This window comes from Sander vitreus, chromosome 8 (genome assembly GCF_031162955.1).
Source record: "Sander vitreus isolate 19-12246 chromosome 8, sanVit1, whole genome shotgun sequence".
Classification (NCBI taxonomy): Eukaryota; Metazoa; Chordata; class Actinopteri; order Perciformes; family Percidae; genus Sander; species Sander vitreus.
Genome location: NC_135862.1, coordinates 33,715,696 through 33,728,606, shown reverse-complemented (window position 1 = coordinate 33,728,606; position 12,911 = coordinate 33,715,696). Strand labels below are relative to the sequence as shown.

General features: G+C 43.1%; 1 protein-coding gene across 6 annotated transcripts in view; it reads left to right on the top strand.

Annotated features, from left to right (window-relative positions):
- The window catches only part of fgd4a (FYVE, RhoGEF and PH domain containing 4a), a 62,241-nt gene that overhangs the window by 44,351 nt on the left and 4,979 nt on the right, over positions 1–12,911 (top strand). For 5 of the 6 annotated variants that reach the window (XM_078257900.1, XM_078257904.1, XM_078257902.1 and 2 more), the window contains 13 exons: positions 1,038–1,254; positions 3,578–3,998; positions 6,950–7,039; positions 7,192–7,337; positions 7,454–7,610; positions 7,843–7,981; positions 8,281–8,339; positions 8,628–8,774; positions 9,102–9,274; positions 10,871–10,901; positions 11,006–11,086; positions 11,176–11,301; positions 12,462–12,599. In XM_078257900.1, the coding sequence (XP_078114026.1) occupies positions 1,038–1,254; positions 3,578–3,998; positions 6,950–7,039; positions 7,192–7,337; positions 7,454–7,610; positions 7,843–7,981; positions 8,281–8,339; positions 8,628–8,774; positions 9,102–9,274; positions 10,871–10,901; positions 11,006–11,086; positions 11,176–11,301; positions 12,462–12,599 (1,925 nt within the window). The remainder of the gene's footprint in view (positions 1–1,037; positions 1,255–3,577; positions 3,999–6,949; positions 7,040–7,191; positions 7,338–7,453; positions 7,611–7,842; positions 7,982–8,280; positions 8,340–8,627; positions 8,775–9,101; positions 9,275–10,870; positions 10,902–11,005; positions 11,087–11,175; positions 11,302–12,461; positions 12,600–12,911) is intronic. The other variant, XM_078257901.1, reaches the window with a different exon arrangement.

Here is a 12,911-nt window from a genome sequence, read left to right as displayed (position 1 = left end):
CAGACAGGTTGCTCACGTCACATCTACGTCTTCAAGCTCAGTTGGAGGCTGCTCAGTAACGCTCAGCCATCACCGGAAAGTGCTTCTAATATCCTTCACTGGTCTCCGTCCAGAGCAACGGGATCTGTTGTTCCATGTTATATACTGTCTATGCGTCTACCCCCAGTACATGCGAATGCAAATGTAAAATTTCAAGCCAAAAGGAATACTTGGAATTGATGGTGGTGGTAAATATTCATAAAAAAGGACAAGTTTGTGAACGGGCAACACACAGATTTTGATAATAAACAACTATAGACGTTACACACTGGACCTTTAAAAAACTGTTGTTCTTTTTTTTTTGTGGTGCCTTTTATATTTAATTAAATGTTCAATTTGTTCAATAAAATTGTTGGAAATGTTTATTTCCTTTCATTTGTTTTAAATTCAACAAGCACTTTGTTGTATTTTAGCAGAGTACTGAAAGCAGCAGAAATGAAAATCTGAGAACACTTAAATATCAGTTTAAGTAAAATCGTTATGACAATATTCAACGTTATCACATATTTTCCTCATATCGTGCAGCCCTAGTATACTCTATGACTCCACACATGATCAGGCCACTGCAGGGAAACAGTGAAAACAGGAATAGAGTTATGTAAGTTGACTTTGAATCAGTGAACTCCGAGCCTCGTTCCTCTTTTATTTGAGACGAGTAAATCATTCCCAAGAGATAAGACGAGAGACAGATCTCCATTCTTTCTGCTGCTGTAAATCATGCAGGAAATTTGATTCCTAACCCATGCATGCAAAACGAGTAAAACTGTTTAGTTATGCTATTGTTGAGCTGGGTCCCTTGTTTGTTACATGTAGGGGATTTACAGTAATGCAGCTCAGTGCCCTGTGTGTGGTGTCAGTTGGGGTAGCCTGTACTGCCCCCTTCAGGTCACAATTGACATTGCAGTGACATATTCCATCATGAGAAAAATACAATCATCTGTATCTACCAGCATCCAAAATAGTCTCTAATGTTCCAACTTTTCCTGTCTTCCCTGCAGTGCCTCCAAAGCCACCACATCTCCAGAGCCCGGTAACGGAGCTCTCATCCCCGCTGGGCCGCGTCCAGAGACCTCCACTCAGACCGGGCATGGAGGAGGGAGGAGGGGTGGGAAGAGAAGGAGGAGGAGGAGGAGGAGGAGGAAGAGGAAGAGGGGTCGTGAACCGGGAGAAACCATCCAAAGTCTTAGACCTCATCAACCGCTTTGAGGAGAACAGGTAGGGTCTCTTTACTCTCTGGTGGTGTTTGTGGTTTCCCTTCAACTATAAGGAAAGTATATCCTGTAAAAAAAAAAAAGTTGAGTTGAATATTATTCAGTGAAAGTGGCTCTTCAATATGTTTTTTTTCTTTTTTAATACCAGGACAGATTGGTTCCGGTTGAATAACTCCATTTACGTCACTTAAATCATGTAATCACAGTCTAACGTTTCCTATGCCGGTTGTTTAATGGATGAAAAGCAGAAGTCCCTCGAGTGAAGTCTTCATCCTGACTCGTTGATAGTAGCCCAAGCAAGAGCCGTATAGACAGAACAAGCCGAGATTAGCCCGTGCTTCACAGACCAAGCGTTAGCAAAGGGGATGAAAGGAGATTTGTACAGGCGAGGGGAAACAGCTCCTCAGTCAGTTGTGGGACAGGACTCAGTGTTGTGAAATGAAGCCCAGGAGAACGAGGTAGGATCTCTCAGACTATCTCAACTTGAATGCCTGCACTTTGATCTTGTTGCCTCGCGGTTACACGGAGATCTTAGTATTCTGTTGGCTTGGTTTTTACACTGCTGAATTTACTCAAGCTAATGCGGGAATAAGTATCTACAAGGCTTGCCAGTGTTTCTCCCTTTTGTATGCATCGCATCTTGTTTTATTACAAGTCATGTAAGTTTTGATTGTAGCTGCAGCCTTGTCTGTGCGAGAGAGGCCCATTGGGAGCAGCGAGAGGCACAACAATGGTGCCCTTGTCCCAACTGCTCGTACAGTAGAGCCCAAAAATATTCAGTCTGCAGCAGTAGAATGCCCACTCAAATTTCACTCAGAATCTGTCGCCTCATATTCCAACTCATCCCTGGCCTGGATCCCTGAAAACAGAATTACAGAATCTTAGCAGAATCCCAGGCTATTTCCAGTGTTGAAGTGAGGTTAATCACAGCGATCGGGTGTATTTTCTTCACGTAGACTCTGCTGGGCTGTGGATATTAGCCCTCTTGTGGCCTTGGAAACAGAATGAATAGAAAGGCCCTCAGCTTCTGAGAACAGAATTAGCCTGCTAATGTACTAATCTGGTTCACATGGCACTTGGCTGCCTTAAATGCACCTTAGAGGACAGCCGCATGGCAAGTGAAGCTGTTCTTAATTCTTGTCTCATTCAGCCTGTTTTAAAACTCTTGTCATGTACTGGAGCACTTACTGTGCTATATGCAAGACAAACTGCTTGCTTGTGTGCACCTACACACTACAAAGGTTGTGGTTTTCCAGAACAGTATTTAGACAGTAGCTATCAGCCAATCATGGTATTACTGAGTCTACCTCAGAGTGGGTATGGGTTATGTTGTTTAACGTAACTTCAAAGACACTGAGGCAGCCTGACAGCCCAGAAGTGATTCATCTGTGAAGTGTTTCACCAGCCTGTTGTTGTTCCTCTATTCATACATACTTCCTGTTTCTGCCGGACAGTGACATTCCGCACAACAGTGAGCATTGCCGCCGAGGCTTAATAATAACCGGCTGATGTTTTTTTTTGTTTTTTGTGCGCCAAAAAAAAGGTTAGATCACGACTATAGTTTATCTTGTTTATTACAAGATGCTCTACTGTAGTTCCTAGAAGTTTTTTCTTAGATTCGTGAGATTCGTGAGATTTGTGACCAGTTTTAAAAGAGAAGTGAGAACAGCAAAACAGAGCTAAGATACAGAAGCTGCTGTAGGTTGCTGCTTGCTGCGATCTGGAAGGTAATTTACAGGGAAACAGCTGGACGGACTGCCGGTACAGGATGTAGAGCCGCTGAATGGTGACATTGTACATGCATGTGTGTGTGTGTGTGTGCGTGTGTGTTTTGTGTTAATCTATCTTCCATTCATGTGCTGTATTTCAAATGTCTTTTTTCCCCCGTTTCATTCACGTTCAAGCTACGAATGAAATTGATGTTACAGTACAATATATAATGTGGGTTCTGCTTGGAAGTAGGACAGCGTCTACCTCTGGGGAGTAGTGTTGTACCTCTCCGCCCCTCCTCCTGTCCTCCTCATTACTCCGTCTTTGCTTTGCACACACACTTCCTCTGCAGTATACCAGCTCTCGGCAGCCTTGTACACAGACAGAAAGAAGTTTGTGCATCTCCACAGTTTTATTTTTAACTCTCACACTCAATTGCAAAAGCTCTCTGCTTGCCGACACGTCTCACACTCCCTGATCAACATGCAGGCTTGAGCACCTACTAAACACACTCCTGTCGTTTTTTTTCATCTTCCTTTCCCTTTTCCTCTCCTTTATTTGTCAAACTCTTTTTGTCCTTTTGACGGACTTCCTCCTTTGTCCTTTCCTCTGTCCAGCAGCACAGAGCACAAGAGAGACGGCTCACCGCTCAAACAGATCAGCAAGCCATCCAACGGCAGCCCTGCTCACCGCGCCTACCAGAAGCAGAAGGAGGCCGACAAGACTCAGGAGAACCACTTGTCCATACCGACCTCACCGCAGGATGCCCACAAACCGGCGGCTAACGGGGTGCTAGCTCAAATGGAGCAGGACAGGGACAAGGAGGATAACCCGGAGAGGAACAATGAAAGTGTGAGGGTAGAGACTGACAGGCTGCTAAACGGAGATATGGGGTGCGGGAGCACAGAACAGAGTGATGATCATTCTTCACCTCCACAGACAGACAGGACTGGTACAGAAAGCCACACTGAGAATGAGGACAGTGGGACTAAAGTAGAAAGTGAGCACAGCAACGAAGAAGGAAGCACAGACCATAAGGTACGTTTTTGCTACTTTGTTGCTTTCGCACCCAAGTGATCTGTGTATTTGTTTGTTACGTATTTACAGCCGGACAGAGCTGTCTTGTTGCTGTCTCAGCAGTTTCTTAGAGACTCTGGGTTACTCTAACAGTGTGTAAAAAGTGTAGAGTTACAAAGGTGTGTGTGTGTGTGTGTGTGTGTGTGTGTGTGTGTGTGTGTGTGTGTGTGTGTGTGTGTGTGTGTGTGTGTGTGTGTGTGTGTGTGCATGTGACTCAGAGGAGTTATTTTCTGCGAAGGCCAAACAGATGTCCAACGCTTGAGCAGCTGAGTTCGTGCCTCAGTGACCTCCCCCCATGGGAGCCCGCTGTTGTCTACAGATTATAAATATCTTCGGTTCAGATCAATCTCTGTCTTCTCTGTGCTGAAAACAACCTTCTCGGTGTTATGGGAGGCAGAGGAGGAACCATGAGCAGTGCCATCAATCGCACCATGGTGACATCTTCAGTGGAAATAACACGTTTTTCTGTTGTTGACTTGTTGGCCAGGTTGGCTCAGTGGTAGAGCAGGCGCACATATACTTCGAGGTTTATGTTTCGACGCAGAGTTCCGACCTGTGACGATTTCCTGCATGTCTTCCCCCCTTCTCTCCCCTTTCTCACCTAGCTGTCCTATCAATTAAAGGCAGAAAAGCCCAACAAATTAACTTGATTTGACTTTGATTCCAAGCATTCTTATTCTTTGTCAAAACTTGGCACCTACATTACCCACAATTCATCTTGACCGCCGACAGTTTGGTCAGAGATTCAGGTGTGTACTGCTAGTAGCAGCTAATGTAGCAGCCAGCCATTAGCCTCAAGTAGAGACGAGTGGTGGGCTACAGAGGACTTGTAACTCCACACCACATTTTTTTATTTTCAAACTTGTAGTCTTTAGCCCCAACTTCACCCTCAAGTGACATCACTTGAGGCAGTTAATCAGACATTGTGCAGCTCCCTCTAGAGCCACAAAAAGCTTTTAACAACTTTTTTTTCACAATATGCTGTAGTATTCCCTAAGTCCTAAAACGGTTGTGTATAATGGGTGGAGTTCTGCAGACAAATGGCTCCTGTGCATGATACATGAGTGTATATGTAACATTATCTGATTGTTAATACTGATGCATCAGTGCATACTGCATTTACCTGCTGCAGCTGGTCGAGCTCGTTTGGACTACTTTATATCCAGTTATAGTCCAGTGGGTCCTAATCTCACATTGCCAGACATATCTCCACAGCGCTGGTAGTGCTGGAGTATGGTCTGGCTACACCTCTTCTCTATTGTGGCATAGGGGGAAAAACGCTGTGGCTTGTTTGTATCTCTTTAAACCAATCAAGGCCGACCCATCAGTGGGTCACAAGATATACCTGAGGGGCCGTGAGATGATTAATGGGAGAAGAAAGAAGGAAACACGACGTTTGGCTCCACAAATTTGAATTACCGGTACTTAATTGGGATTTTTGCCTGGACCGCAGGAACCAGCCCTAGGACGTCGGAATTCTGTCCCTCTGTCACTGAGTCGCTGAGTGGAAATTCCGCCAGAAATTCCATCAGATTTCACTCAACATTTACTCAAGTTTTCTCGCCAGATGTCCGTTACCTTCCACTTTCTTTGTGTTGGAATTTTAAACTCTGGTGGATTTGTGAGGACTGTAGTTAACTGCTCCTCAGATCTCTGCAGGGTAAATCCAGACAGCTAGCTAGACTATCTGTCCAATCTGAGTTTTCTGTTGCAAAACTACTTTTGAACGTTCACACGTTCCACCAAAACAAGTTCCTTCCTGAGGCTATTTTGCAGAGGCAGCGTTGCTACGACAATTGTGATTGGTTTAATGAAATGCCAATGAACCAGACCACGTTTTTCTCCCACTCCGGAATGCTATGTGGACTAGCCAGACCTTCCTCCGCAGTGCTGTGGAGGAAGGTCTGGCAAAGCGAGACTACTGAGTGATGAATATCCTGGTGCTACTGTTGCACCACACGAGTCAAAAAGATTGGAAACAACTGGTTTCATCTTATAAAAATATGAGGCTGGAAGAGGAGGATACTGCTTTCTTGTGGATATATATAGTGTGGATATATATAGTATTATATTATTATATTCTGCTGCCGTAGTCATTGTGCTGGTAAACTGTCCTGGCATGCAACAAAAACACACGTATCATCATATCAGTATGCATGTGTGATTTTTTGTTGACTACATTTTGAGAACAGTAATTGTTTGTTTCACACCAATTGGCATCTCACACAATCTTTGTTTGATTCGGGGTCATTTCCCTTCTTCCATATTTTCATTTCCTGTTCTGAGAGCTCCTGCTACACCACACCACATTGTTAAGGACACGCACACACACACACAAGCACTACATGCTGCTGCATGCAGCAACAGTGAAACAGGATTTGATTCAGGGCTGCGTTCAAACAGAAGAAGAGTCACTGCTGCGTTGAAGCTGAACCAGAACAATAAATGCTCGATTTGCAGTGAACATTTTCTTATTGAAATGCCGAAAATGCAACATGTGGTGCCACTGCTGTTCGCTCTCTGACAACTGTTTAAAAAGAGCAATGTGTGGCGTAAATCCAGCCTTAAATGAGATCAGTGACCTGAACAAAACAGGATCTTTCAAGTGACAGTGATGTGAGAACGAATACCGAGCTGAAACAAATCCATGCGCTACAGTTTGTCCCACACTTCTGCATTATTCTCAGTCAGCTCAGTCTTAACTCCAGTCGCTGTGTTGTAAAAGCTCACTTAGGATGACCAATTACTCATCATTATAGACTGAAACGGTCCTTATGCAGACTACAGACTTTCTAGCTCAACAGAAGAAAAAAAAAACTCTCTTTCACACTTTACTAATTTATCAATGATCAGACATTATTAAAGATCACCACACGCGTAAAGATTCCCATTGATGTACCCTCTGTTTTCAGGAGACAAATGAACAGAAGCTGTTTAAGATCGCCAGCGAGCTCTTGCAAACAGAGAAGGCCTACGTAGCGAGACTTAACCTGCTCGACCAGGTGAGGAACTCGGTGAAAGCTCCGTTTCACTTCTGTTTTTGTTTTTTTGACATAGTAAATGGTTTTAAATGACACAGTATAAAAAAAAAACGTTTTCACTTCTCAATAAGTTGTCACTTACCGGTTCCATGTTGTACACGGCTCTTTTTCAGGTGTTCTGTGCGAAGCTAATGGAGGAGGCAAATAAAGGAACGTTCCCTGTGGACGTAGTGAAGAACATCTTCTCCAACATTGTCTCCATCCACACCTTTCACAGCCAGTTCCTGCTTCCAGATCTGGAGAAACGCATGGGAGAATGGTGAGCTTCGGCCTGCAATGAAATGACAATTAAGTGGTATTATTACTTTTACTTAAGTAAAGGATCTGAGTACTTCCACCACTGACAAATTGACCTCCTTCTCTCCCTCCCCGCAGGGAGTCCACACCTCGTATCGGAGACATCCTGCAGAAACTCACACCCTTCCTCAAGATGTACGCAGAGTACGTGAAGAATTTCGAGAAGGCCATGGAGCTGCTCAAACTGTGGACTGATCGCTCGCCTCAATTCAAGGCCATCATTCAGGACATACAGGTACTGTGAACCAAAGTCCAGTCCGTACATATTTTGATTTATGCACTTTTATTTTAGAAAGAGGATCGCATTACTGAGAGAACACAGATCTGTGCTGAAGAGTTGGTCTAATGTGAGAAGCACCACTCTTGTGTTGTATTTGTCATCATCTAATAGGTTTGGGGTTGGATACACACATTTCATGTTTACACATAGGGCAAATGTGTAATGGTTATTGGTTATTCCTGGACAGAGTCAAGAGGCCTGTGGATGTTTGACGCTTCAGCATCACATGTTGGAGCCCGTGCAGCGAGTCCCTCGCTACGAGATGCTGCTTAAAGACTATCTGAAGAAGCTGCCTGAGGGCGACCTCGACCGACGAGATTCAGAGAGTAAGTCCATATACCTCAAATTCTAGTCTTGTATAAAGTACTTATTTTGTAGTAACGAGTAACCTAAGATGCTCAGGGGAAATGTAGTGGAGTAAAAGTATACATTTTATTTAGGAAATGTGGTGAAGTAAAAGTAAAAGTTTCCGGAAATATAAATAACAAAGTAAAGTAAATTCTACCTAGGTACAATAGCGAAGTATTTGTACTTCGGTATACATTACAACGCTGTCAAATTCCCACTCCAAGGAGTACTTTTTATTTCACTTGATTTAAGCAACCCATCTTTGTATTTCTTCCAGAATCATTAGAAATTATCGCCACAGCAGCTACTCACTCCAACAGCGCCATACGAAAATCTGTAAGTACAGACATTTAAAGCATTTTCGGTACCACTTTACTTGAAGGTATCTACATAAGATTGACATGACACTGTCATGGACACATGAATCCTAACCATAACCCTAACCCTAACCATAACTTGTCATGACAAAAACCTGAATGCCTCTTACTAAAAGAAGTGTTATGTCATAAACGTTTATGACTTGTTTATAATGTTTATGACACGTTCGTGACCGCATTTTCTGTAGACGTATAAGACCGAGTCTCTTCGACACATTGACATCCACCTAACCCCATCCTCATTCAGGAGAATCTGAAGAAACTGATGGAGATATACGAAATGCTGGGTGAGGAGGAGGACATCGTTAACCCCTCCAACGAGTTCATCAAAGAGGGCCACATCTTGAAGCTGGCAGCCAGGAACACCTCGGCCATGGAGCGATACCTCTTCCTGGTGAGAGAAACGGTCGAGCACAAAAACATCTTCTTATCTAGTGATGGAAACATGCTGAGGCGAGACTCCATCTGCACAAGTCAATTGAAACAAGTGAATCATTTCAAGCCAGGAACAGCTGTGTGTGAGAGTACATCGGGGGCCAGATGATGTGATAACGTTCGGGTTGTTTCTTATTAGCTTCAGGCTGAATGTCTCCCAGCTGTGTAATTCAGGTTACATGCAGAGTTCAGGACTGCACCCTTCGGAAGAAAACAATGCCAGGAACCAACACTAGAATAGCGCTGATCCTCAGTACAAACTTTTTTCTTCTTTTTTTTCTGCCAGTTCAACAACATGCTGTTGTACTGCGTGCCCAAGTTCAGTCTGGGAGGGACGAAGTACACAGTGAGGACGCGGATCGGCATCGACGGCATGAAGGTCCTGGAAACGACCAACGCGGACTATCCTCATACCTTCCAGGTCTCAGGGAAGGAGAGGATGCTAGAGCTACAGGCCAGGTACATTTTATGCTAGTCTATATCCACGACGTTCCACTTCTGGAATCGCTCCATTGTCGCCTGGATTTGTGAGGACTATAGTTAACTGCTCCTCAGATCTCTGCAGGGTAAATCCAGACAGCTAGTTAGACTATCTGTCCAATCTGAGTTTTCTCTTGCACGACTAAAAACAACTTTTGAACGTACACATGTTCCACCAAACAGGGCCGGCTCTAGCCCTTTGGTTGCCCTAGGCGAGATTGAGTTTTGCGCCCCCCAGTCTCGCAGTGCCAGATCTCCACAGTGCTGTCAGCGATAGAGTACCAATGTATGTACATTGTACTTGTATGTAAGTTAGATGGCACCAACATTTGGTCTAATCATAACTGGTCTGGCAACCCAAAGTCCAGTGTTTTGTTTCCAGATTTGTGTGCATGGTGACTTATGATGGGGGGGGGGGTCTGGGGGTCCTCCCCCTGAAAATTTTGAACATTAAACTCTTCATTTCCTGCATTCAGGTGTATTTTTATGCACCTATTTCTACATTTTGAATTCTGAATCAATTTATGCTGGAAATATCTTTATGTAAAGGGAAACAGAGATTACAATCCAAATATAAAACATAATGGAATATATTGCAGTAAGGCTCTCAGGAAATCTGTATTGCTTTCATCTATTTATTCTCCTTTGGATCAACTTTTCTAATTATATCTGAGTCAGCACACATGTAGCCTAGCATCAGTTACTCCTCCCTCCTCTTTTGCGTCTTTTGTTGGGGAATTAACCTCCTTTAATGTGCATTATTCACCTCAGTGATACATGAATTCATTTTGAAGAATTAATAAACCCCTGGACTGTAACATATAATAGTGTTTGAGCAATATTTCTACTTTGTGCACATTCAAAATATATCTCATCTGTGCTCTCTGAGATTTGGAGGAGTCGTGATATTTTGAGAAAAATAAAGTGATAATAGGACAAGAATGAAATCACAATATTTCAGAAAATAACCCACCTGCACCACAGTCTGCTGTGCATTACGTGATTGCTGTGCTGATACAGTAGATCTCAGACTGTCTGACAGACTCAGAGCCCCGTTTGAGACTCTGGTCTCTGAATGAGACAAAGTTTAGGGAACTGGCTGAACACTGCTCTAGCCTACTGCAGAAATACACAGAGCACAAACGCATGTCATTCTAATTCTATTATTAATGAGAAGTAGACCTAAGGGCGACACAGCGCCCCCAAACAAGTTCCTTGAGAATATTGAGAATTTACGCACTTTACAGAGTGTACCTTCAAAGAAAATAAAATGAGATGAAATACAATATGGGGATCTTGCTTGTTTGTAATGTTATGTTGCTGTTTGAATGACTTGACCTACAATGTGTTATAGCAATTCAAACTAGTCCGACACCTTTGGTCACATCAGTCATTGTGATGCTACTTTCACAATGTTTACTTAGTCACCCCAGACATGCACATAAAAAAAAGGGGAAGTCAGTAGTTGTTTGTCAGAAATGGTTAAAGGTCCCATGGCATGAAAATGTCACTTTATGAGGTTTTTTAACATTAATATGAGTTCCCCCATTTTATGGCTTTATTTTTCCTCCTCAGCTCAGAGCAGGACAAGGCAGGCTGGATTAAGGTACGAACAGTACAATCCCAATCATTGTATTTTCTTTATTGATCATATGTGTGTTGAAGTTAATGAGTGACACATGAGTTTGATGTTGTTGTTTTGTCCTTCAGGCTTTCCAGGAGACCATTGAGATCTTCCAGCAGAAGAACGAGTCATTCAAGAATGCACTGAAAGATGTGGAGGAAGTGTCGGTGAGTGTCACATCAATGCTGTGAACACAGTTAAACTGTGAATGTTGCGCGCCGTCACACTGAGTGTCTTTTTTTATTTCGATTTATAGAATGCAGAGCTGGGGAAGCGCGCCCCTTGCTGGATCCGCGACAATCAAGTGACGCTGTGTATGAAGTGTAAAGAGCCTTTCAATGCTCTGACACGGCGGAGACACCACTGCAGAGCCTGCGGCTATGTAAGTCATCTTGATGCTGCTATGTCGTGCATAGGGGGTCAGCCCTATATTCCCACAGCCCAATGGTCCCACGGCCCTATGGTCCCACATTTCTAAGATTTTTCTTAAAATTAGGCCCTATGTTAGGGTTAGGGTTACATTTCATCTGTAGTCCACTGCTACTGGATAATAGGTTGGGTGTAATTGGCTACCAAATTGGGAGGAAGGGGGTTAAAATCTGATACAAATTTATGAAAAAGTAAATGTGGGAACATAGGGCCTAATTTTGAAAAAAATCTTGAAAAAGACTGTGGGAACATAGGCACGCTCCCGTGCATAGTACATGTACAGTAGGTGGATGAGAGAGCATCCATCAGGGTGGTTTCGCACAACAGGGAACGTTACACATTCAAAGCTCACAATTGTCACAATAGTTTATCTGAACAGATTTAGTCTCTCTGACTTCTAAACGTCACTATCAGCCACACAACATGTCTCCAATTCAAAATCAATAAAAAGTTGATACAAAACATCATCATGTTGAGTCGATTCTGAACCAATCAGCTGTTAGATCAGCTGAGAGGATCAAGTCGGACACAAATCTAACCGGAATGCATTGGGTGGCAAGCGCCGGTGATCGATTCTCATCTCGAACGAGCCTTTTGTTGCACCAGTCAGGGCGGGACAAATGACAGCTTTACCATTCTTATTGGTAGACAAGATTTGTGACCTAATAAAATTCCCATCTAAGCTCCGGCCCACTTCAACCTGAGCAGAGGTCTAATCAGCCACAATAACTGAAATCACCTGTTTGGGTTTTCAGAGGCTTTTTTAATACTGATAGAGGAGTCATGTGTGGGCTTTCAGTCAGGGAGATCAAATGTCTCCCATGTTGCAGCCACACAAAAATATTAGATTTTCAGAGCTCTAAGACGCTTTTTTCATCTCTCTCTGCTACCGATCAAAGGCAAAATGCCCCGAAATATGTCTTAATAACTAAATCAGATAATATAATAAAATGGCAATAGCGACTAGTGGCTTAAAATCGCTTCTGAGTAGTCATAGCTAATTAAATGATGCTTAAAAATCCTTTTAAAGAGTAGCGATAGTTTTGGTTAGAGTGTGGTATATTAGGGTATTAACTAAGATGTAAGATCGTTCTCTTCTCTTCTTCCTTACAGGTGGTGTGCTGGAAATGTTCAGACAATAAGGTGGCACTCGAATATGATGGCAACAAGATGAACAAAGTCTGCAGAGACTGCTTCTCAATCCTGACTGGAGAAAGCATAGTCGAGGGCAAGAAGAAGGGCATCCTGGAGGTGAACAGGATATATTGATACATACACTAATACATACACATATGCTGGGATTTTCTAAATAAGGAGATAATTGACATAGATTTGAGAATTTACGCGTATTTATGGTTTCCACAGCCTGAGTAGTACTCTCCATGACAAGTTTGTTGTATTCATTATTTAGTTTCCTCTGTAGAAAAAAAATGAGGTCACAAATCTCTATGGTCTCACAATATGTATTGTCATACGTCGGCCAACCCTATGGCCCTGACGGTGCCGTTTGTATTAAAATGGCACACTGCAATCATGTGTATTCTAATATGGCATAACTGATGG